General features: G+C 36.0%; 1 protein-coding gene across 4 annotated transcripts in view; it reads right to left on the bottom strand.

The window, feature by feature from the left end:
* The window catches only part of acap2 (ArfGAP with coiled-coil, ankyrin repeat and PH domains 2), a 52,687-nt gene that overhangs the window by 22,080 nt on the left and 3,473 nt on the right, over nt 1-27,134 (bottom strand). For all 4 annotated transcript variants that reach the window (XM_005800305.2, XM_005800306.2, XM_005800308.2 and 1 more), the window contains exons 2-8: nt 17,606-17,663; nt 14,584-14,703; nt 14,047-14,100; nt 11,170-11,228; nt 9,280-9,463; nt 4,004-4,048; nt 3,799-3,894 (exon numbers count right to left, since the gene is read on the bottom strand). In XM_005800305.2, coding sequence (XP_005800362.1) covers nt 3,799-3,894; nt 4,004-4,048; nt 9,280-9,463; nt 11,170-11,228; nt 14,047-14,100; nt 14,584-14,703; nt 17,606-17,663 — 616 coding nt within the window. The remainder of the gene's footprint in view (nt 1-3,798; nt 3,895-4,003; nt 4,049-9,279; nt 9,464-11,169; nt 11,229-14,046; nt 14,101-14,583; nt 14,704-17,605; nt 17,664-27,134) is intronic.

The following is a 27,134-nucleotide window of genomic DNA, read 5'->3' as shown; positions in this document are numbered from 1 at the left end:
TGGTTAAAAGCAACAAGTTAAAGCAATATCACAGTAAAACACACATCGTGTCATTTTTCTAGCTTTTCATGTCGACTGCGTCCATTTACATTCGCTAGGAGGAAAAGGAAAGCTGTTGTCCCAAAATATCTATCTATCAGGAAGTTGCTTAAATCTATTTTGTTTATTCATGGGACATACTCTGCCATATTTCATAAGATTAGATAGACAAAAGGATCAAAACCAAAAGAACTAGGAATAGCGTGTAATGCAAAGTCTTGAGACTTTAACTTGCAGTTCAAATTTTTTGTATGTTAGCTATATCTAGTTATTGGACTACTTATCTTCATCATTTATGATAATACTGAATGAACAAGATAAATAAATGTATACGTGGTATGCAGATACAGACTGTAAGTGGGAAATGGCAACTCATGGATACAAAATGGGGCTAAATCCAAAGGACTGAATTGATCTGGGGATCATTTAGAAAGGTTTCTTTCTAGGGTGAAAATAAAAGAAATGAACAAAAGTCAGCCAGTCAGCTGTAGCAACTTTTGTATTTTCACTTTTATTCCCCTCATGGCATAACATTTTTAATTTTTGTGGACATCAATGTATTTTCTTTTAGTAAATGAAGACTATACAAATAAATAAACATCTTAAAATGGCGTCTTCCATGAAGTACACACAGATTTTGCTGCTATCTGGCTGTTTTAAAGAAGACAGGACTGCAGTGGGTATTTGTTTTGCTTAGAACGGAAATGGGTGGACGAGAGTGCAGCAAGCTGATAAGATCAGGATGGAAAATGTTTTTCTCTGTTATGCTTTGATAACCAGTTCAGTCAAAACCATTCAGTCTCTCTGCTGCCTTCTATAAAACAGCAGAGAGTTAAATACATAAACCTGTATTTAACATTATATCTGTCTTTCCATCTCACGGCTCCCATGACAGAGTTCAGCAGTGGCAGATGCTTCATGACTGACTGACTGACCACAGATCTGTGCTTACATGAAAACTACAATGACAAGCTTTATGACTCATGGAAAAGATACAGAAAATCCCTCTAATTGAACATAGCCAGTGAATTCATTAAGTCATAAGGTTGTGCGTCACTGAAAGTTTCAATCAGAACGATTAGATCTGTGGGGCCAGTTGAGCATGAATGAAAAGTAACAAAACCAGAAGATCAGAAACCTTACCAGCAAACCAATCAGCTTCCCTCAACATTTCTCAAAGTTTATTTTACGTTTCTTTTCTTAAATTCTCAAATATATTTCTTTTAAATTGCTTGACAATGCTTGATACCTGTTGGCAGCTCCTCCACACCTCCCTGCACAGTCTCTCCACCTTCTTCAACTTCATGATGAGAGACAATAGAAAACACAATCCTCTCGCCGCGGCTTCCCACAGCCCACACGCTGATCTCCCTCTCCTTTCTGCTCTCTTTCAAATTCAGAGCGACAGGCTTGTAATCCACAGCAGGGTTATAGTCCAGTTGTTTGTCAGCTTGAATTCAAAGTCTCTTGCTTTTTGTTTCCTCCCTCTTCAAGGTCTGGGTCTTTTTACAGTCCTTTCCTTGAAGCCCTGAGAGTTCCTTTTATTCCTTCCAGAAAAGAAAATCTGCATTTGAAAGTTTGCTCCTGTCACTGTCCTCACATCACTGCATCGGATGTTCGGGAAGCAAAGGAATGCTCTTCCCTTCAATTAGGTTTCCACTGCTCCATATTTTCAAATGTGGCTCCCAAAGACGCTGTTGTTCAAAATGTAAAAAAATATCTAGTTATCTAGTTCAAACATCACAAAAACTTTTTCTCCAAGGTCTATCTCACACTGCTGAGGATCCCTGCCTCAAAGCTCTGATTCAATACACTCCATATCCTCCAACTTTGAGCATCATCCTTCAGTTTTTGCGCTGCGTTCGCTCAGCTGACTATCAACCGTGTGAATCTGTGAAAAAACCCTCTTTCCAGCCTCCTGGCGGAAAGAGGGACCTTCCTCATTCCTGCTAACTGCAGCAGCAGCTCCACTGCGATAATCATCTTAAAGTCACATTTGGGCTGAGTTCTGCCCTAGAGGGCTGGCCCTGTTTGCTGGGGGATGCATGAATACAGACAAGGCGGAAACACACCACACACACACACTCAGATTCACACAAACACTGATGAGATAGGAACAGAAACAGTTTGTAAGGGTGGATCCTTTTGGGTTGAAATCTCACAATTTAAAAGTACCTTCTATGTGGTTTGGTTAACAGACTTGTTTAACATCATCACATAAATTTTAATCTACAGATTGCCTACTAAGAATAATAATGTTTTTAACAAAATCACAAGTGACAAGTGAATAATTAAAAGCCCTTTAATCAGCTCTTCCTGCTTGACTTCACATCAATACTGAGTAGAGCTGATCTGTTGACTTGTTATTTTTTTTTCAATTAACCAATTACTAATCAAACTGCAAAACGTGCGTACTAGGCAATATGGTTTGACAGAATCTGAAGCTGGTCAGTGAACCCTAGTTAATGATTAATCTCTAGATTGTCCAGAGTCCTGGCTCCTCTTTTCTTCAGCTCAACCCACAGATGTAAAACTGCAAAACACCTGAAACACTGACATCCTTTACATTAAGACTTAAAATCCCACCTGTTCAGAGTTGCTTTTGACCCATAAAAAAAAAATCCTACATTGCCCGACATATAACGATTGCACATGACAAAATGCAGTGTCTGTTGCTGGTTTTCACAAGTGTTGCCTGCGTTTATGAGGTCTTCTCATTATGCAAAGCAATTCAAACCGCCTTGTTGCTGAAATATGCTGTACAAACACCATGAGTGAAATAAAAACCCTGAAAAAATCATCTGAATGCAAAAAAATGACTCCTACAGTACCCAACAGTATTACTTTACGAATATTTATTCTGTTTCATGCCATACCCTCAAGAATATTTGTTACTAACATGTCACTCTTAAGACATGTTGAGGTAAAGTCTCACGACAGAGAAGCAAACTTGCAATGGTAGGATTCAAGAAGGTATTTTTTATTTAATGAACCACCAGGTGATATGTAAATGGTACCTAGGTGATTGTCTTGGAGCCAATTTTAACTTAATAACAGATTGCAGAATGCAGTTTGTGGTATCACTTAATTAACACAGGATTAACATGATTTTTACCTGCATGGAAGGTGTGACTGAAGAAAGGATTTTATTTTTAACTCAAGGTGAATATGTCAATTCATTTATTTTTTGCCCTAAGTTCTTTTGAGTCCAAATGGATTTGTTAGAAGATCAGATCTACACCTGCACAGTTCAATAATGACCAAACGGAGGCTGAAATGGAGATTTGGCGACTCTAAGATGCTACAGTTATCTGACAGTGGGTTTTGGAAATGTTTGCCTTTGTTAACATCCTGCTTTCTTTGCAAACTGGCAATTTTAAAAATACAAATTTAAAAGATGTATCAATTACATTTATCTTAAAGTGTTTGCTAGACAATTTCAATAATTCAGTCACTAAGACTAAAACAACAATAATTTTTTTACTTAAAAAATTCGAATTAAAGTCTTTTTCCAATTGTTCAATGAGATTGTGCTCAACGTTAAGTTTTTATTTCATACTTCCATCATGGGAGCTAATAAATGTGTCCAAACTGAAAAAAGATCCTAACAAATCTAAAAAAAATATTCAGCAAGTAACATGGATGATTTTTTGTAGGTCACCACACATAAAAACAGCAGGATTTGCACCAAAACATGACATCGCAAAAGTCGAATAAGTAACAGCGTAATCTGGATGTTTTTCAGAAAGCTGCTTTTACCTGTCCACCCAGCTGCTTCATAAGAGGTTGCAGTTCACTAAAGAGGTCGTAACCTTGATGGAAGAAAGTCAGATGGGCGTACATGAAGGACAGCATCTACATATTAAAAGCAAACAAAAAACAGTGATTGTTCAAACAGACGTTAAAAGAAAACCCCAACAGATATTATTCAATTGGCTTTATTGTGATTAGAAGGTAGATTTACCGATTTCAGGATTTCTGATCTTCTCTTTGACTGTAGAACATTTATCTGCAAATAATAAAAGCAAAACAGTGAGAGTCAACAACATAATGTGACACAAAAATCCATAAAACACATTTAAAAGAATTAAATAAATGGAAGAAAACATTTTTAATGAATTTTTATTTCTCCAATAAAATCAGCTGACCTAAACTGAAACAGAAAGTAAAGTTGATGTTAAGGCTACAAATAGAGAAAGGACCAACAACCAAAAACAAACTTAAAAATACATACAGACAAAGATGATAATAGAGATCAAGCTAAACAAAGACCAGCCAATAAATAAATAAATAAAATTTATTACACCATTTGCTGCAAGCATTTCCAGTCAGTGCTTCATTTTCTCAGCAGCAGGGGGCGCCCAAAGTCACACAAACATGGAGTTGAAGTCGCTTTCTCCTTACCCAGCTGAACTTCAGCCTCATGTGTTCCTGCTTATGTATGACTCTGTGTGCAGCAGTTTACTGTCTCAAATGGCAGTAAACTTCTCAGGGGGAGTTTATCTCAGGTTAATGTTGCAGAGAAGGCATACAAAATTGAGAAAAATACATAAAGAATTATTAAATACTTGCCAGCCTATATTCATAGGCAGGAACCAATAACTGGGGCTGCACTATTGATGGCTTAGATGCAGCAAAAAGGTCATGAGTTGAAATCCAAGCTGGGGCTTTTAGGGTGGACTTTGCATGTCTTCCCTGTGCACATTACAACACTTCACTTGGATGATGAACCAAAAAACAGTCATTGCCAAAAATCCTAGTAGTTCACATAGTGCTGTATCAAAGCACGCTAATGGAAAGTTAAGTGGAAGGAAAATGGTGAACCAGCAACAAAAACAACTGCAGTTAGGGCTGCAGTTGTTTTTTTGCAAACATATTGTCACAGCAATATCAGCCTGTGCAATATTAAGCATAACTGAGTAGAATAATTGTTGGGTAGTGCATTCCAAGTGTTATGACCTAATGTAGTAATTAGTCAGCTGGAGAAAGTCTCAGGCCAGCAGATAATCACATTGGATACAAGCAACTTTGACCACGATGCTAAAAGTCACAAAGTATTGGAGGCTCAGAGGAGAAACAGAAAAACAAGAAACTACACATATTTTGATAATTATGAAGCAAATCCCTGCAGGAGTTCATTGACGCAAACCAAAATAACATCACACATCATGCCATGCCAAACTGATGCAGTAATTCTTAAAAGAAAAGGACACACCCACGTATTGAGAGCATATGATGTCCACTACATGGCAATAATTTCCATCAGGCTCACTGTTCTTTATTGTTATTATCATTATTATTATTATTATATATTTTTTTAATTTATAAAAATGTTCTGAGAAACTGAATTTTGCGTTCCCATTAAGTATAAGCTTTTATCACAAATAAATTCATTGCTCTCTGGGTGCAATGAATTTATATATTGGTGCTTCACTTTTGTATTAAAACAGAGTCGCATTTTAATCTATCCAGATGCATTTTATTGAGACAGAAAGGTCACTCCAGGGTGAAGTGGTGCTTTTAGCTGCTAGAAAAGACGAGAGACGCTCTAAACTCTCAGGTTAGCTTGTTTGCACACAGGGAACTGCTTGTGGTCAGGAAAGCATGCTCCCAAATCATCGGTACCTCAGAAAACAAAAGCTTGGATTAGTTTTTGTGGCCGGCGATAATTTCATGGTTGTAAGGCAACACTGACCACAGCTGTATTCCTACAAAGATCTTAACTTCCATCCTGGAAAGAGTCATTATTTTGCCACAGTAACTGAAGCATCACAGCTTTTAAGAGCCTCACCCTCCCCTTCTCTTTTGATGGCAGGCAGTTTGTAATTGTGCCTGAAGTAGCATGTCAAAATGACGGCGATTTAGTTAGACTAGTGCAACAAGGGGCTGAGACAACAGCCATAGGCAAAAGTTACAGGCAATTACAACTGGTTGCTCAGTTGTGGTAAGTCGCATGTTGCCGTGCGGAAGGGAAACAGAATTTTAGAACAATTAGGCCCATATTTGCCTTTGTTTCAGCTCAGAGGAGGCTAAAAATAAGTTAATATATAAAAATGTTCTGAAAAGAAAAAAACAACATGTCTAAGCGTTTTCTATATCTTTTTTTTTTTATGGATTTTGTCTCTGTTTTTAGGGTCTGTCAGTTTCAGTAAGTTACTGTCACCAAATGCAAATTCTGCAAAAAGTGTTTACTTTTATAAATAACAAAGAAGCCCAGATACAGCTGAACGCAATCTATATATAGTGGGAACCATTATTTACATTAACATATACAGTTTGCTTTTCTCGTCCAACATTAAATCAAATTAAAACTTTTCATGATTCCACTTGTGATTACCAAAATACATTTTTTTTACCAAATAATTTATGCAAGCTTTTGATTTTGAAAAGCTTAGTCTAATTTAATCTCAGACAGAGACAAAAAAAGTTCATGTTTCAGGTTCTTGTCTGTTAAGAGTTGACAGCTTTTTGTTTCCTGTGGTTTCCATTTTTATTTAAACGTTAAGAATTGGTGTTCATTTCAGGGATGAAAAGATGAAACTAGTCAGGAAATTTTTCATGAATCTGTAGTTGAATCCAAAGCCCGAATGTTTAGCATTTTATTTGATTTATTCATTTCAAACAGGTTTTTTGAAAACAAGAAATCAGTAGGCAGAAAAAGAACATGTATATACATAACCAAGACCAAAATAAGCAGCTTAACTCTACTTGTTCTGTTTGAAAAGGCATGAACATTTAATTGTTTTATTTATCACGTAGCTTTGCTCCTCACAGTCTGGTTAATACCTGTCTAACTAAAGCACAATGTTTCATCTGTATTTTCTCCTTCCTCCACTAACCAGAATGTCAATTTAAACTACATAACACATAATTGGGCAAAGACAATCTAGAAGAAATGAAAAAAATAAAGCTGAAATCTCTTAAATATTCCAGTAAGCACTGCCTGAGGGTGGAGTTTTAAAATGCTGACAACCCTAACCAAATATAAAGCATTAAAAAGGCCCATTTAAATCAGCTGAGCTAGCAACTCATTTAAAGATTTCCTGAAAGCAAACTAAAGAGCCTGATAAAAACTAAACTAATTCCACACAGTCAGGCTTTATTTTATAAGGCAGCGATTATGCAGAGCTGAAGCAGAACGTTGAAGTCTGCTATTGGGGGAAAATGGTACAAATGTAGCAGTGCAAGTTCCTTTGGAGGGAGATTGAATGGAAAGTGCTGGCAGCTGCTTTATCAGAAATCACAAAGTAATTAGAGGTGCTGAGACTCACAGACACAGCTGATGCGATGGACTATATGCAAGTACTTTACAGCAAGAAAAACTTGCAAAAATGCAACACTTCTCACACCTGCCTTGTGATGTGTCTTGGAAATAAAGTGTTAAATCTTGATGTATGAAAATGTATTTCTTGTGAAACCTAACAGATATTTTTATTTAACATTAAACACTTCAGTTGTTTTCTTGCAAGCTTCCCCTTTTTCATTTCCTTTTCAGCTTATTTTCGATTAACTGGTTGATGAAGAAATGAGTCATTTGTCTTTTGTCTTTTCCTTACTGTTACTGAACACGATGCTGGGAGAAATGGGAGATAATATGACAGCCAGCGGATCTTTTTATAGCCATCACTCCAAGCGCAGAGTTGAATGAAAATTAAATCACATCAACATAATTGAGCAGAGGGACATCCTCCATTCAGATGGGAGTATTTGACAAGATAGCAGCAGCTGATACTGGTTTAATTAGCCATCTACCTGAGAGGAAGTATATAGATGCAGTTCGCAATAGATTTTTTAAGTTGTTTCACAAGATATAATTGCTTATTTTACTACTACTGTGTATTCATAAAGTATTCATACTTTGTCACATTTTGAGATTTGTGTGACAACAAAACAAATTCATAACTTTAATAAATGATACATTGTTTTCAATAAATTTTACTTGTAAATCTGGAAAGTGCGGCATCTATTTGTATTCAGCCTCCTTGAGTCATTACTTTGTAGAAATATCTTTTGCTGTAATTATAGTTCCAAGTGTCATCAGTGTTGCACGTCTAGAGACACACTAGAGACAAGGTACTTTGCATTGCCTTGTTGCTGAAAATGTGCTGTACAAATAAAATTACCTTTACAAAAAATCTGCAGGTTGTTATGTGAAATGAGTCAGATCATCCATAAATATCAATATCCAAGTCTTACCACAGATTACAAGAAATATTCATTTTTGGACTTTGACTGGGCCATTTTAACGCATAGATATGCTTTGGTTGAAAACAATTCAGTCTTGTTGGGCTCTGTGTTTCTAAGTAAACGACGTATCAATGTAAAGAGGTCGTTGCCTGTTTTGCCCTGAATTTAGCTTCATCCAGTCAACACTGACCAGACTTTCTTACCCTGTGTAACACATATCCACACAGAATTATGCTGCCACCAACAGGCTTTAAAATAGGGTCCTTATTGTTTACTCTGTTTGACCATTCGGATCATTTCATTATGTTTCTAAAAGTTGAATGTTTGTTTATCTGTTTTAAACTTTTAAACATGAAAGATCTTCTATAAATAGAGTTTGGTTGATTGATATGCATTGTTAGATTTCCACCACAACAAGCGATCAACCAGAGCACTTTTAGTTTTCTGCTAACAGTTGTTGTCTTCTTGGCAGTTTCCTTTAAAAGCAAGCCTTCACAGAACATCTGGATCTAAACAGATTAAATCACACAAAGCTGCACTCTATTTACTAATAATTCAACTTGTGATGGCAACTGGCTGAACCAGATTTTATTCAGGGGAATCAGAGAAAAGGACCTGAGCACAAATGAATACCAGATGTTTCACATTTCTACTTGTGAAAGTAAATATAAAAAAAACATGCTTCCACTTCACAAGTAGGCCTTCTAGCACATTAAATCCCTTGAATATATAAATAAATTTATTTAATAATATGCTGATTTTTGCAAGGCACTGTAGGCTGACATCGCTGAAGTACCACATATCTGTAAGTTAGGAGAAAAACGGCATTATGACAGCACAGCTCATTTTTTAAGCTTTTCATCAGCAAAAGGTTACTCTATTTAAAGCCTTGTTAAAAATTACTTGTGCACCATTTGACAAAGCACAATGTTCTGCTGAATAGTGCTACAAGATTTGAACTAAAATTTCTGTCGCAACATGATGTAGAAATATCAAACTGATCCCTAATGCACTGCCGTTATTCTGTGTTTAAATCCCACAGAGTCAGCATACCTGTAAGACGTAGTCGAGGACAATGTGTCGGAAGCATTTGCGTGTGGCGGTCAGGATGTTGGTGGCCTCCTCTACTTCATGCTGCTTGTTGCGAGGAGCCTGAGCATTCTTGATAAGCGCATTCTCCTTTTCTTCACTAACTTTGTCAAACTGTTTCTTGGCTTCTTTAAACTTTCGCAGATCACTGCAAAGAAGGACAATGGAAATTAGAAGCTTTTCAAACAAGTTTATTTTAAAACTGAAAAGAAGATCAAAGTATGGGATGCTGAAAGCAAAAGTCTTAAAACAAAGCTGTTAAAAAATTACTTTTGTGGCAGATGATGCAGATTTAGGAAGCAAAACCAACAATTCAAGCAGATATATTTACACATAAAACGAAGACACTCTTAAACTCATATAGAAAAAAGAAAATGATGGTCATGACACAAATTACCATTAGATGGTAATTTAGCTTTAATTCTTACAACAGTCACTGTGCTGTTATAATTCAGCCTGTGCAGACAGTTGCTAAAATTAACATTTAATTCTAAAAGTAATCGCAATAAAACTCTTTATATCCTACTAGTGTCAATTAAGCAACATATTTTGTTATCCTGATATATCTTTGAAACACATTAGGCTTTTAAAACTATTACTTCTAACCTAATATAAGTGATAACATTCACAAAAAATGTTTATAAAAGAGTTTAGCTGCAATAAAAGCTTAAAGCTCTTGCTTAGACTCTGAATTTCAGGTTGCTAAATTATGCCTCTGTAGACTATTAAATCAAAGAATAATGAAAAGAATTATATTTTTAGAGAATATGTGGATAATGCCTCATAAAATAGTAATTTATGGTGTTTCTCATTATCTTCAGTGGTCTTTTATGGGTAAAGTGACTTGTTGAAGTAAGACATGCTCATCTTTCAGCAAGGTCATACAAAAACAAACTCATTAAGGTCCAAGGTAATTCTGGAAATTTCTGGAGGTCAACTCTTGCTTTACATATTTTCCATTGCTATTATCAAAGCTCTCAGCAAAGGTACTCAGCCTTTTCACTTTGAGGTTTTTGGGAGTAATAACAAATAAGAACAACTTCTAGCTTCCCCTTAGATGTATTAGAGCTAATAACGTGGGAGTTCAGTCTTGGCGTGCCTGAAGCTAAAACTGTTAATCCTGCTAATGAATTAATCCCGAGCTGTGACTGCTTCCTGTAATTATGCCAATGGTCTGGAATTTCAAGCTGAGGTTTAAAACACAGAGATATGATAATGCAAGTTGGGAAAAAGTAGTCATACACCTTTATCCTTTCCACATTTAGTATTCTAGCAGCAACCAAAAATATATTATAACAGGGGTTTTATTTGGTATTTTGATATTTTACAAATAAAAATCCAAAAAGTATCTCAAGCATTTGTATTCAGTCCCCATTATTCAGAAGCTGATAGTGTAATCAACTAGGATGATGAAGAAGACCTAAAGATTCAATCCCCTCTCAGCTTCAGACAGTTTGTAAACTGGACTGGCCAGAAATCTCTGTCTCCAGAAAATGTTTTAGCTCAAGAGGGATGAATAAAAATTAATCACACTTTCAAATTTTTTCTCAAAAACTTTTTTTTTGATAGTTCCCTATATTATGAAATTAAACACTACTTTGTCCTGGTCTTCATAAAATAATAATGTGGCTTTCCCACAAAAAAAAATGGAAGAAACTGCAAGGAGGAATTAATACTTCTGTAAGGCACCAAAAAAAAACATTTGACTGTAAATCGAAACTGTGAAAAAACATTTCTGTTCTTCTTTCTGTTTATTCTTCCCAACATTACATTTCCTAAATGTTGGCTACTTATGTTCACATCAAATCTCTAGAGTATTTCCTGCTTTTGCCCTTTTCTTTCATTGACACTCACTCTTTCACAAATGTTTGCAGCTGAGTCTTGATTGATCTCTGCGCCTGATCGAACAATATCTGTGAAGAAAGAAAAAAAAGTGAGTTTTGCTCCTTTATCAACATTTGTTGACAAACTATAAAGAAACATTTTAAACACTTGACATGGCGTGTGTTTATCCAGAACAACCACAGAAACAGCAAGGTTTCCTTTTTCAAACCAGTTAGCATTCACCATCTCAGTTATGGAGGGATTTTGTTAACATCACAGGCTGTAATTAGGAAACTAAATTTACACAAACGGAGCAACTCTGTAAACTCCCCTCATAAAGGGATAAACACAAGGAATGACGCAAACTGTTTATTCTTGTTGGTGAGTCATACTCTCATTAACCTGCACGCTTCCTTAAAAAATTTGATCCCCAGCACAAAATAAGACCCTACAAGCACTTTAAGTAGAGCCTTAAGACAATATGAGCAATGTGCCTGGGAGAGGCAATCACTGACTAACAGATTGAGCTCTGTGTTTGAGAAGATCATGTGCTGAAAGGTCGCTGAGTGGCAAAAACCAATCAGGCAGTCAGCTGATATGGCCACAGTCGCCTCAGATGAGTAACAGTCGCAGGCTCACAGTACGACTCCTGGAGGCTTTTAGGGAACCAGACTTGAGTCACTATGGACTTCAAGTTCTGTTTTCATTATTTAAAATCCAAGTCTGAGCAGGTTTGTTACTATTTATCTCTTACAACTGGATTAGTGGCAGCTAGCTTCTATATCCAACATAGAATCAATCTTTTCTGCATTCCATTCCTGTTTCTGCATTTTTGAATCTTTGCAAGGACTGCTCTAAGCTGCTTTTTATATTGACAGCATGTTATATTTTATTTTTATTTTATCTTGTCTACAATTGCTACTCAGTGGTGGTTGTTGTGTGTCTTGTCTCTATGCTGCTGTAACTGCAAAATAATTTCCCTGCTGGGATGAATAAAGTAATTCTATTATATTCTATTTTCTTAGCACCTGTAACAGAGAAGTTTGCTCATCATAGTTTTCTTCCTTTGCAATACAGATAAATCATCCTTCAATTCAAGTATATTCTCAATCTAAATCTGGATCGTCACAGAATACTGGTAAACTTAACAACAAGAACCATAGCTGGGAAAATCTAGTTGCCACCAATAAATTAGTTTGGTTAAATTAGGAAAATGATCTGTACTTTCTGTAGGTTCAAGGTTTGATCATTTATCCATCAATATTTGCTTGGAGATGCTCTGAGAAATTGGCTGGTGACTGAAATCAGAAAGTTTTAAATTTGACCGCACCATACATAAGCTCTACCAGGTCAAATTGGCAACAACTGTCTTCAGTGCGGAAGTTGTTACTGAGTGAAACCCCAAAGTTACCTATTTTTAGCTTATTTAAGAAGCTATCCAACATATTCTGTGTTTCATTCAGGCTGTGACAAATTGTGAGAGAGTGAAATTATCAGCAGATAACAGGAGGTTTGAACACAACAAGCAAAGCTGAATGTCTGCCATGGAAAAAACTGGGTTTGGAAATGTTTCTCCTTATTTACTTTATTATTGTTCTAAAATATTATTTAAAACCTCTGTTACAGCAGCTATTCTCTCAAACACTTGCACAGTGCAGCTTCTGGTCCTAATATAAGCAAATAATGACCAATAAGAGAAGGAAAGCACGACAAAAAAATATTTTGAAATCTTTATTATTCAATTGAATTCAAAAATACTTTATTTATCCGAGTGGTAAATTAATTACGTTTGTAACTGATACCATCCAAGTATCTTCTAAAGGTTGTTGTGGATAGTGATGCTGTGGACACGAAAGATTTGAGTTTGTAGTTCTGGTATTTAAGCTTTTAAGATGCTAATTAGCTGCTCTGAGTTGTAAAGACAATTCTTTGTTGCCACAGTTACACATCATGACAGCTATGCAAATATAAAAACGTAAGAGAGAAAATACAGAAATTGTAATTTGTAAACTATTTGTATTAGAAAAGCAAAAAAACTGAAAATCAAAAATTGGCCACATAACTTATCTTCAAATTAACAGAAAAATAGCTATCGACCTAAAGAAACAAAATTTAGACTTGAGAAGGAGGACCAACATTGGAACAGTCACTGCATAAGAAGAGTCTCTAGCTCATCTTGTGCCTCTTCTCTGTGGTTAAATTAGCATTAATAAAGTAGAACGCTGTGCCTTCTTCTTTACATTCAACTACAATCCCAATCAGACACTAATAAGTCAGGATGTGACTAAATCAAAGTCATCACATAAATCTGTCAAGGCAGGTGCCTAAAAAGTTTAAGAACCTGGGAATGGCTGCTACGTATTAGCAAATATCCCACATTTGAAAGTGAGACTTATTGCAGCAATACGGCACTAAATCTGTAAGAGCAACAGAAACTCGCATCTAAAATCTAAATACTTCTTCTAAAGTGTTGAATTGTCCTGAAGGATGATAACCGCATCATAAAAAATTGACCATGACCATGCTGACTCCACTGATGCATAATTTATTCTAACAGTTAAATTCCTGTGCTCCACAACATGCACTCTACCCAAATAGCTTTCAGCTAACCACTGTTTTATGGCAGATAGTGTTAGCTACTCAGACATGTTTTCAGCAGCGCTAAGCTTTGGGGCTTTTAACTCAGACATTAAATCTTAGCATCAGGTTTACTAAAAACTGATCCTAAGACAAAGTATTGTTTTAAAAGACATTGGAGAAATTTTCTGGGTTTCCCAGCAGTGAATAGAAACTGAGAGTAAAACAGCTGTGGTGAACTATCTGCCCATCTGGGTTTGTCATCAGCCAACAGCGGAAAGAAAAAGAACAACTATTGGGAATTCATCTGGTTTTCACAGAACAGCGTACCGTGTGATAGTTGATCATCTCCTGCAGACTCTCGGCAAACTTTGTGAGGCTGGACTGTGAAAGAAAGAAAGAAAAAAAGGAAAATGAAAATAGGCAAAAACAGAAGACAAAGCAAATCAGCAAAGGTTGGATAAACACAATTTATCATATATACGAGCTAAAGGAAACATAATCTTTAGATGAAAAAAGAAACAGTCTTAATGCTATTTTCTATTCTAGTTAAGGTCTATGATATATGGGTGTATGCAGAGTTTGAATTTCACATTTCAGAGTGAAGTTGGCAGAGAAAAAGAAATTCACAAGAGAAAACAAAACATCTGGTCTCCACAACAAGAAGTGGACACAGGCTTTTATGAGCCATGTTACAGCATAGTTTATCTCATCCAAAACATTTAATGGAGGGAAAAAAAATGTGTTAAATAAAAACGAAAAAAGTAACCAGGAAGAGGGAAACAAAAAATAAAAATCTAACAAAAATACCCTTGAAGCTGGGAACTTTCTTTGATCTCGTTCGGGTTAGATTATTTCATTGTTTACCTCAATGACTTCATCTTTGGCAGACTGCTGGGCAAGCTCCCGGATCCCGTTGACAAATTGCTTGTTGGCTGCATTGTAGGCTTTTCCAGCATCTATCATCCCAATACACAACTTCACCAGCTGGGGAAACAAAGGCGAAGTTGATGAGTTAAGTGTTAACAAAGGTTATTAGAAAACAGAAACAGAAAGCAATGTGCTGGTCAATGTTTCAAGCCATATTAATTTACATAGGAAAAATTTTATTATTTCTGAACTGTATTGTTCTCTGGATGACAACAACAAGAAAGGGTGTCCACCTCGAGTAAAGTAGATGCCACCTCATGGATGCTTGTTAACAAACAGAGAACGCAATTGTGAGGCACAGTGGCAAAACCTTAAACTACTGTTTTGCAAGTAACTCAACAGGTCATTGCTAGGTAACCAAAGAGTGAGGTAGTTGATGGCACCAATCTTGCTTAGCTTTTCCTAAATCCCCCAGAAAGCTGTTTGGTTCTGAATCGGAGTTCAGTGAATATTCTGTTGAATATTCTATCAGATGTGTTATCTATTGATATTGATCATATGTCAATCATGATATATACCATTATTGATTTATTGTCCAGTCCTATTTGAGCTTAGAGCAAAGAACTTCTATAAAATAACTGCCAATAATTACGTTCTAGCTTTAGACATAATCATTATGTCATAATCATTTTTAAATTGCCAAGTTCCTTAGTTTCAAAATATTTGAATAAACAATTTAAGAATATGTTGTCTAGTGTTCACTTTATGCATTTCTTTGTGTCACAAATATTTAGTTTTGGTTTTACATGTATTGCCCCATACCTCTATACAATCAGCTATGAATCAACACGTAATATAATATCTGGACTTTTGGTAGTTCTAAAATATTCTTTATTTTATATTTTTTTTGTATTTTATACATGAGATTTCCAGTTGAGTTTAATCCAAAACAACCCCTAAAAATTACTCCTCCCATTAAATTTTCATCTATGGACATTCATAGACATTCATGATAGAATCATGACTTCTTTTCCAGTTTATCAAAAATGTGTTGCATTTTTGCAGTTTAAGTTTAGTCATGTGAGAAATCATCATTCTCAGAACAAAATAAATTTGTAACATCTGCAAACAGGATGAATTGTAATATTTTATCAGATGTGACAAAGAACATAAGTGTGCGCTTGTGTTCAAAGCAGCTAAATTGCTTCAGGAAAATGCAAATAACAAGAAATTGTTGAACTAATCATTCATCCTTTTTCTACATTTGCTAAATAGTAATGCAGGGTCACTGGGAGCTTGAGCCTATTCATGCTGTAAAGAGGACTGAGAGCAAAAGGGTAAACCAAGGACAGCCAGTCCATCACGGTACCCACAGCCTTTCCCACATACACACCGAAGGGTGATTTAAATGTTCCAGTTAAACAAACATGCATGTTTCCGGATGGTGGGAAGAAACCAGTGAGAACATGCAAACTATACACAGAAAGGCCAAAAGCCAAGATTTGAACTAGTGCTGCCCTTCTGGCCATGAAGCTGAAGTGTTAGCAACCACAACCAAAGAGCAGCAACTTAATTAACTGATAAAAAGATAAATAAAATTTTTAGTAAATTGCATTTTGTATGCTTCTTTTTCTTTAACAGTAAAAAATACACATGGTTCAGGTAGATTAATGCAAGTTACTGTTAGATTATTTTAAGATTTTAAAGAAAGTCAACAGTAGTAAAGAATACTAATCCACATCAATAAAAATAAAAGGCTTTCACTTTGCCGCTCTGAAAGCATGTTTACTTTTTATTCAAGATGCCTGTGTGTGAACTGGCCAGGCAAACTGCGAGCTCCAAATAAAAAGAGCTGAACTTTGGTCTGTCGAAGCAGGACTCCACCCTAGACATGGGTGACATTACACACTGTCACAGCCACACTCATGCACGCAAACACACCCACTATCTGGCAGATCCTTCCTCTCCACAGCAAGAGGGGAAGTGAGGCCGGGGCTGAGTCACAGAGGTGGGGCTCTGAGACTGTAAGAGTCAGGAACAATGCAGTGGGTTCTCCTGGGATCGCAGCCCAGCTCTCAGGTAGTGAACGCAGCTAGTGAACTCTGCAGCACAGAGCTGCAGGGCGGTGGATGTCGGGGAATTTATGGTTTTCAGATCTGAGTTTAAAATGTATTCACCAGCTTGGATCTTTATATCATTTTATTGCTTTTACAAAACAATTATGATCAACAACATTTGGCTTTTCTGACCAATAAAAATAAAAATAAAACACCATTAAAATAACTGATCAGTTGATTTCCAGTCTCAATGTAAGCTTTTTTAGCAACAATCCCCATGCTAATCGCAAATATGTAACGCTAAAGACGGTTTAAAAATAATGCTAATCCTCATACACCATCTTTTTTTACACAGCGGTGCTACCTACCACAACCTTTTTCCAGATTCAGTAACGGCGAACCAGCTTCTAATGCCTTCACGTCGATAGTCTGAAACGTGTTTCAGACTATTGACTATTGACATAGTAATCTTATGCTACTAGTACAGAAAAAAATATGAGTCCCCAATGGAAGGAGGACTAAAAAATATTGAATGCTGTCCTTATGCATTCTTATATTACAGGTATAGTTAAATAGGGCATTTTTGACTCCTCACATTCTCAGTTTTGATTGGCAAACTGTTAGAATAAACCGTCTTTGACTTGAATAATCAAATACAAATAAGTCAGGTAAGTTACTGTGCATGTACATTGAGATCGTAGAGGTTATTTCTTTATCTTGACATTATGCAGAATTTCACAGCTGAATTACAATCATGCACTTTCACTAATGCAAACTAAATCTTACATATCTTAGTTACATTGTCTAAATGATTTTTTTCTTCTGCTAAAGCAGTCTGCCTGAGGATATACAGTAGAGGAGGGCTGGGACAAACCTGCACACAGAATGTCCGTTTGCAGCTGCCAGCTCTCACCGTGGAGCAAATGAACAATTAAGCAATGTTTTTCATGGGTGGTACTCACTTTGTCAAGCTTGGATTCCAACTCACACACATCCCCCTCCACTTCCTCTATGGTTGCTCTGTGAGGAGAGAGAAAAAAAAACAAAAAAACATAAAAGTTTGAACTTGAGCACTTCACAAAACTACAGTCGCAGCACATGTATTAGGGGTCTGTGGAACATTGACACAAGCATGTGTAAACACAGAAACTGGTGGAGGCAGCTAAAGAGAGAGCTGCCATTTTGGGTCAGGCCTCTGAGCTGAAATCAGGACTGGCATCCTGCCCTTTAAAATGTGACAAAGCACAGATTGGGTCTCTGCAGGATCAGCAGACTACAAGCTGCAGAATATCACAGAGAGAAGAAGAGACTTAAATGACTCATCCCAGCTCCATCTGAGTTCATCTCTGCTCTCCTACATATTAATGTGCACAGTTTAACACATTACTGTTGCTGCACTTGATTGTTAGAAACCCTTGTAAGCTTGTGATTAAAATATGAGAAACTGGAAATCTCTAAATGAGAAATTGTGTAAAAAGAGAACAATAAACCACAATTTTAAGAACAACCAACATATTGATTTATTTTCATAAAATAGCCCCTCACTCCACTTTAAGGTCTTAGATAATATTTACATGGCATATCATATGTCTATATCAAAAGTTTTATTTTGAAAACCATTTTTTCCTTATAATAAATATTTTTTTTATAAATTGTGCATTCTGTACTGAAATTATATGACTATAAATGATGTAAACTGCTGAGAAAGAGAAGAGTAATCAGTGAATACAAATGATCCTTTTCTGTTTTATGTTGTAGAGTTAAAGCAAAAATAATCAAGAGTAGGATCATGTTGCAGAGGTAAAACTCACCCCTACGGGTCTATGGCATTATATTTATGCCACTCACTTGAGTGTGCATTGTTCAATCAGTGAGACTGATTTGAGCGCACATATCTATGTTACTGAACAATAATTTGAGGCATATGCTTTTAAATATCAAAACGATAGCGTCAATAGCGTTCTGACAAATGCTCAACTATGACAACTCTTGCTCTGTCTGCTCTCTGTATCTTCTGTATCTTTGCTCACAACCTAAATTTATGTAAATAAACCATCAGACAGAATCAGGCAATCACAGAGAAATCTTTTTTCAGCTACACATTCAGCACACATTCAGCTAAAGTGATCTGCACAAATGCAGCACATGACTGTTAAAGGTTGACTCAGCAGAATAGTCCAACCACAAAAAAAAAATCTACAAAAAGTAATTTCCCGTATTTATCACTGTGGAAATACATTGAAGTTTCACAACGCATAAAGTGGTAGTTTTTCAAATTGCTTTCCATTTCTTCACTTGCTATAAAACATGAACATGTAATCTCCAAGCTCCTTGTATTGTACGCCTTAACAACAAAATACAAACTGCAGCTTCTCTCATGGCTAATTTTGAAAACAAAAAGACTTATTTTGTAATTATTGAGAAAGGGGCAGGTTTTAATAAAGTTTTTTCTTCGTCCTGCTCCCTTTCACTCATGTAGATGAATTGTTACAAGACAATGTTTTTGTACATTGGTGAAATGTGTTTTGTTGAGTGAATAAACTTATTGATTGATTGTTCACACTATTTGTTTAAAAACCACCAGTTTTACTCATAAAATGCATCAAAAAGCTAAAGATCATTGCTTCATCCTCAAGATACCTTATATCATTATTTAAATCCTGATTTGTAGTCTAGTACTACCAATAAGCTACCGAATAAGACCTAACTAGCAAATAATTTTTAGTTTGTCTAATTTTAAGATTTGCTTTTTCTAATTTCTTAATTCATAGCACAGCTGCTACTCTCAGTGATGGATCCAACATGCAACATAAAAATCACATTTGTAGGTCTAAAAACTAATCTTCCACACTCATGCATACAACCTGAAAGACATAAAAAAAAAGTAGGTTTAAGCTCAATAGATAACTTTTCAGCTTGAAAAGAGCTGACTGCTTCTGTGACCCAAACAAAAAGGATGAACTTTAGTGCTAAAATAGACTGAAAGGCCAGAAACGGGGTCAAAAGCAATAAATGCTTCTCACACACAGACATTGGCTGTGTTCAAAACTTGAGAACATATTATGTGAACTTTTTACCCTCATCTGTTGTAGTAGGCAAAGTCGTTTTTTAATGGATCAATTAGGCCACTCACCGAAAAAAATAAAAAAATCACTGAGATAAAGAGATTTTACTTTTGTAAAAGGATATTAAAATTATTTAATGCACTAGATTAAGTACTGGCGAACTGTTAGAAAAATTATCCTCCTGTTCATTTACTTATGAGTTTATTTTACAAGTTATGTTTTCATATTATTCTTTTCATATTATTACTCTCATATTATTATTCTTTTTATATTTACTTAACTTCTCTTTCTTTTGTGGTATATTATTAACTTTGTTTAGGACGTTTGCTTGGAAGCTAAAAACGTTAAAACATTCATGTGTTATTAGTTCCATATGTAACTGATTAGTTGTGGTCAGTCACATGCCCTTGTAAGGGCATGTCCACAGACGGTTCCAGAATGTAAAGACGGTTGGTCAATTCTCTGTGTGACTGTGTGAAGAAGCCCAACCTCCTTTTTCTATACAATAAAGAGAAATGCAAAGAAAGATCTGGCAGAATTGATTCCAGACAGTGTTTGACAGCGATTCGTCGAGTCTGTTCTCAATTCTCCTATTCTGCAGAAAAGAAAAGAAAACTAATCTCTGTCTCTGGCTGATTCTTTGCAGGTTAGGACAAAAATAAACCTATCATGAACAAAACTCAAACTCATTTAAAATTCACACTCATTCCATAGCCAAACACCATTGCATGAGCTTTTTCCCTTAATCTTGAAACTTAAGCCGGTGTGGTGAGGTTGTGAAAGTGCTGACAGAGGATAAGAAAAGGAGGGGCCCGCTCAAAATGAAAACTTGGGCCGTTGCCTTACATATCTGGCCTTGGAGAGTGAGCAAAAAGCAGAAGAGAACAAGAGCTTCAAGCTTTTCAATGTAACACACACACACACACAGGCATGCACAAGCCTCTTTTAAGTAAGAAACACTGTTCATTAGGAGGCAGAAAGTATGTAAAGAATACGCAGAAATCCTTAAGGAAACACTGACGGTCCTTAACCTGGAATCCATAACAGACTCTGATATTCCGACTGTAGAGCAATGCCAAGTTGAATAATTGGTTTCAGCAGATGGGAAGAAAGAACGAGGCCCAAAAATAAACACAGATATTTAAAGAGACAGAAACTCAGTTTGGAAGAAGCTTCACATCCAGATTCTTACATAAAAAATAGAATAGTCCATTTTAGTTTTTTTATTATTTTATTTTCATCAAAAAACAATCAACTAAGATTTAATTAACCCCCAACAAAAACCAAGTAGACATAACTTTCTATAACTATTACAACCAAAAATAATGAACTTGCAATCTAAAGAGAACACATTTTACAATTTGTATCCTATATTATTTAACAATTTCTATCAAATTCAGCCAGCGGCTACTGAAGAACTTAGCTTTTTAGGATAAATGTTGAAGTGTTTGACCATAACACCATAACATACAGCGTCAAACTTGGGGAAAACTAACTAACTAACTAACTTAGCAAGGAGGAGCATATTTTATCAGCACATTGACATTTATGTCCAAAATATTTTTTACACAAAGGTTAGTTGCACCAGACAACTTGTGCTACAACAAAACATTGATTAATGTTAAGTTGGATGGCTGGGTTATGATTCAGAGTACACCAATTAAATAAGAATTAAAATTCTTTTCTTTCTAAAAAAAGAAAACAATTAAAGTCATGCAACAGTTCTCTTAAAACCCAGACATGAACCCGACTGATTTTATGCAAGTTACGCATAAACAAAACCTTTCAAAGCTCAGTGAACTGTAACATCACAGTAAAGAAGGGCGGGTAAAGAATTGCAGCACAATGCTGTCAGATACTGATAAGGTTACACAGAACCTATTACTTAAAGGTTACTGCTGCTCAAAGGTGGTTGGAAGCACTCTTCAATCATGCAGTGGATATTATATGTTGCTACCAAATATCTGGAAATGTCAAACAAATAAAAAGTGATGTGATTAAGACTTTAAAGGCTTACTTCAGATGCTTATTCAGGTTCTCTCAACAGTGTAATAATAACGCATTATTATTGCAAAATTAGATTACTTCATGAGCTGCGTTAATCTCTTCAGAGCCAACGTGTCTGATAACTCGGAGACGATGTGATAAGAAGCAAGAATAGATGATGATGCAAGCATTCTCCTTCCAGGTCTGGAGAAACAGAAAAGTCAAACCAGGAAAGCAGCTGGACAGAAGTGTAAATAATGCAATAAGAGGATTATCCAATCAAAACAACAAATAAAAAAAGAAAAGAAAAGAAACCAAACAACATGTGGGACATTTTTTCTTTTCTTTTGAAACATATTTGAGTCAAATGTTGTGCATTAAAGCTTACACATTTAAATAGGTTAGAGGTAAGTTTTATGGAAGATTTCCCTTTGGAAATAGATTATCAATGAACCAAAAAAATATTTTTAGGTAGTTTTTGTATCTGAAGTAAAGGGCAATAAAATATGATGTAAAATTGTATTTAATGGTTATTATCCGATTGTAATCTAGGTAATTATAAACAATAATGCAGACTGTGGAATGCAATGGCAAATATTTTCCCATTATAATACAACACAATATCAATAATATACAACAATATCACATTACTGTGAGTATTTGAAGCAACATAACGGTATATAAACATAATAAATTAGAAATGCAGTTTGGCTGGTGAAAGCTTTTCCAGCTTTTTCCATCTAGTTAAAGACTAAAAGGTATTTTTCCCATCTGGGAAAGCATCATACCCAGGGACTTCCAGGTTGTGTCAATTGCATTCTTTGTGGTGTTACATATTGAAAAAATTTAAAGCTATTTTCAGTATCAGTGACATGTTTAATATAGTAATCAGATTAGAGAAAGCACAGAAATATACAAATTATTTCCTTCTTTAGTCTGAGAGAGGTCACATTTTCTAACATTGTATTCTAGAAACTTTAGAGTCTTGATTATTTTTTAAAAAAATCCCCTGTTAGAGTTTGTTCTGACTAAAAAGCTTCCCAAGATATTGGAAAAAACAACAAAATAACTCAGCTCCACGTTTATTGCTGCACTGACTAAAACGTTTTGTGACAACTGCAAGAAAATCTATCCGAGATGGTAAACCGGACAGAAAAAAGTAATGTACAAAAAGAAACATAAGCTTATTAACTACATTAAGTAAAAAACACACTGAGAAACTGGATATCCTGAGGTAAGTGTTTGGCTGGGTGGGTGAAGTTAAATAAAGAGAAATATGTGGTGTAGAAGAAAGACTGGAGGCCATGAAAAGAGTAATATAAAAAGCTTGCCTTGTGAACCACATCAGTTAAAAACAGGCCTCTTCAACATCACTGAGGAAATGTTTGGCCCCGGTTCTCTTTATGATGACTGAGTGTATAAAAGGATTCTGATGAATACAACATGCCAGACAGAGGAGCTGACTAGATTAGAAATAAATTTCAGTAGCACAATTCTATGCAGATGTTCTAAACGATCAATTCCATTCGTTCTATAAGTCAATATTGAATCACTGAGAATTTCAACAAAAGCTGCAGGTTTCAGGCCATTCTTCCAAATGAGTCTAAAAAATAAACGTCTCAAATTTCCATTCTTTCTAAGTGTAACTGAAGTTGAGGTGGTTTTTGGGTAAACATTCACATAAAACTGCTATTTTTTCAGCGGGTGACTACAACACTCTCACTGCCAATGACCAAGAACAAAAATAAGACAAGGCTCTGGACTCTTACTGGAATAAATTACTTGGCCACAAAAACTTGACTTCATTGCAGATGTGTGTTTTTTTTTTTTTCAAATCTTAACTAAAGACAGACACCTGATTCTACAACAGTGGTTAAATGACTCGATTTGAAACAGAAAGCACCTCTTCTGAAGCTCTGTGCAGCTGTTGGCAACCAGCTGCCGACCTGTTTATGCTCTGATTTCAGAAGTGAGCAGATGAGACAGATTTGTAACTCATTCTGTTGGCCTGATGGAGTCTACAAGGCTTCACAAACTAATACTCCAAAACCATCTCTTATACACTTATTTTGAATTTCCTCCAGTTATAAGGATCAGATGAAAATGTTAACTCTAAACTACTCTGGTTTTCATTACTAGGGAAAGAGAAACCAAAACATCTTCCAGAAGGAAAACATCCCCATTTTAAACCAATGAAACCGAAATTATTTTCTATTAAAACACTCTCAAAACAGTCCACGGCCATCCTAATACATGCTTACATTAACAGTGCTTTAACAAATACTATTAAGATAAGCTATGATTTTTTCCCACAGCAATTTTTTGTCTTTATCAACTCTCCTTCTATCTGCCTCCTACATATGAGGAAATAGCTAAATTGGTTTTAGCTAGTAGTGCACCAATTGCACTAATCCCCCATTACCAATCTTTAAAAAGCTTCATCTGCCGATTCTGATTTTGGACACCAATTTTTTTGTCTGAAATGTCGCAAAATATAGCAGGAAAGTCACTGAGTTGGAAACACTATTGACTATTGCAAACCTGCAGACATGACTTGGTGGTCCAGTCTATCAGTCAAACCTCTCTCACAAGAGAGCAGAAGAAGCAGTGGTTGATTTTTAGGCTTTTGCTTAGGTAGATAAGAGCGGGGAATAAGAACAGTTTCACATGCAAGTATCATCCAATCATCAATCTCCCAAAATTAAGGAAATTGGCGTCGATAAATCTGTTTTGCTTTTTTTAAAGAATTAAAATCCTGCAACAAAAGCTGAACAAGGAGAATGAAGAGGGTCTGAAATAACAGTAGTGGAGGGTGGAAAACAATCCCACTCAGTGAAACTGTTACTGTGGATGGAAATGTGAAGAATAGGGTGAGCTTTGGTGCTGTGACGTAGATCCTGTGATTGTTCAAAAGAGAAGCAGAGGCAACATGCAAGAGGGTCCCACTGTGGTAAAAAAAAAAAACCCATTAAGACAACACAGTGTCAACAACATCCACAAGATGAAGTCATTACTTTAACATAAACACTTACAAGCTTGGGGAAATTTTCTTTGCTGTCGTAATGACTGAACATTAGGGGTAATTTTACAGAGGGCGCAGATCCGCGATTGATCCTTCGTCACTGACATGTTGCAGGAAGGAAACACTGAGGAGAGGAGGGAGAAACTACAGCATTGTCAGGATCTATGACGACGATGGAAATGATTCTGACAGCCTTGTGTTTCAGATGAAAGCTAAAATTAAATAATTTGAATATGAAATGCTAATATTTCCTGAAATCTGTCAAAAAAAAATCCCCAGGACACCAAAATTACAATTGAAAATTATAAATAATAAACTAAAATAGGGTAGAAATTGTCCTTGTATAAACACTAAGGGTTTTAGCACAGCTGCAGTAATGAGCTCAAATAGACCTGATAAACTGATCAATCACGCTCTGGTCAGCGATCAGAAGATTTCTCCCTGATCTGCTGGCTCTTCAGCAGCTCTAATAAAGTAAAACTGAAACAGAACATGTTCCACCACTGAGTTCATCAAGACTATTTTGGAGCACATAATATATAATATTACCATAATTAATCAAAGGAACCTGAATGGAGCAAGAATTTCTGCTCAGTTTTCAGTAGGTCATATTTACTTTATTTACACCCATTTACAGGGCTGGATTTACAAGGATGTGGGCCCCTGGGCTGGAGCCCGTTTTGGTGCCCTATCCACCAAAGTAAAATTGCTTTATTGATGCAAATTAAGAAGTAGTCCTATCAGTAGGTATTAACTGATGCATGGTAGGTTTAATAGGTCCAGTAGCCAATAACTACATGATGTTCCCAAAGATATCAATATAACTTCCTAATTTTTAATACATAAATATTGTTGATGATCATAAAAATCCCACAATAATACAACTCACATGATTTGACCCTATGAGGTAGAGTAAAGGGGAAAAGGATGAACTGATCAATAAAATAATGGACAGATAGATGAAAGAATTAAATGTATGGATGGACAGATAGACAGATGAATAGTGAAGGTGTTTAAAACTCAAGATTTAATGTGTAGCGTGAAGAAGAAAAGTTGACTGTAATTATGTGTCTTTTTTAAAATAAAACCAGCATAAACATTGCTGATAGGAGCAACTTATTTACAGAAATCATCACACAGACAACAAAGCCGAGAATTATGTCTGAAAATGGTAACCTTTTCCATACCAGCCAGACTTGGACAATACTTAAAAAATCCCACACTTTTCTGGACCTTTCAAGTCAGCTCTAAGCAGGATGAAAACGTCTCCACAATAGCAGTCGTCCAACCAGCATTAACTGTATATGAAAACTATGTTGTGGCAACTGGCTTTGTAGGGATGGAAAGTCATCAAATATGTAAAACTTTTGTTCCTACACATGTGGGGAGTGAAGCCACAGCTCTCTGGAAGGATTTTTCCAACTCTCATAGTTGCAATGGAGCCAACAGAGCTCATGAGGCCGAGCCTCAAGTGGGAAACTAGGCTACAAGTGTTTATGCCAAAAATACAGATTTTTTTTGTTTTGCTCTCTAGTGTTTGTGCTCTCCCCAGGCTAAGAGCGAGGTCTATAACCAAAGACAGCTTCTCAGCTAAAGCAATGATGAGAGCTTAAAAAAAAAAAAGACACACGAGGGTGTGCCAAATTACCACTTAAAAAAACCTTCTCCACATTTCAGGGCTCCATATTCTCTGGCACAAAGTTAAAAGTAAACACCAAAATGGAAACAGATGTTGAGCAAGCTGGAGTTGCTCTGCGCTGCTTCTATATTCAATGTTTGTCATCCATCCCCTCTGTCTCTGCCACTGTCTTCTTTCCTGACCAAATTTAACTCATTGGGAGGGAGGTTGGAAAAATGTGATGAAAGCAGCGGGGACTGGAGCTGAAACTGTGCTGCGATTGCCTCTGATAACTACAGAACTCCTGCAGAGTTTATGTTGACAGGCGGCTCTGAGAAAGATCAATGGTAATGAAAACAAAGATGGAGAGTGGGGGATAGTTGGACCTCTAGAGAAGAAACTTTGTATCAGAAAAACAATATTACTAGCAATAAAAACAGACTGCAGTGTTCATATTGCTTAAATTCAGATCTTCCATGATATTGGATTGCTAGTTCATACAGGCATCAACTAATTAAAAAACAAAGTATCCTGTGCCTGATTTCAAAGTAAAAGTAGCAGCTTTTTACATTAGATTACAGTAGAGTGTGCATTTAATGTTAGCCAGATGCACTAAGACACCATCATGGATGCTGGCTTTTTGAAGAAATAGTGTTCATCAATTCAATTCAATGGAGTGAAACTTTATTTGTACCTGAGGAGCAATTTGAAGACACATTCATCTTTATTATAATTGCATGTTAGGCTGTTAAGATTCACAACATATTAATATTTTATGCCAGTGGTTTAAGTGAAAGGAA

Source organism: Xiphophorus maculatus, chromosome 9 (assembly GCF_002775205.1).
Source record: "Xiphophorus maculatus strain JP 163 A chromosome 9, X_maculatus-5.0-male, whole genome shotgun sequence".
Taxonomy (NCBI): Eukaryota; Metazoa; Chordata; class Actinopteri; order Cyprinodontiformes; family Poeciliidae; genus Xiphophorus; species Xiphophorus maculatus.
This window is presented reverse-complemented; position numbering and strand designations above follow the sequence as displayed.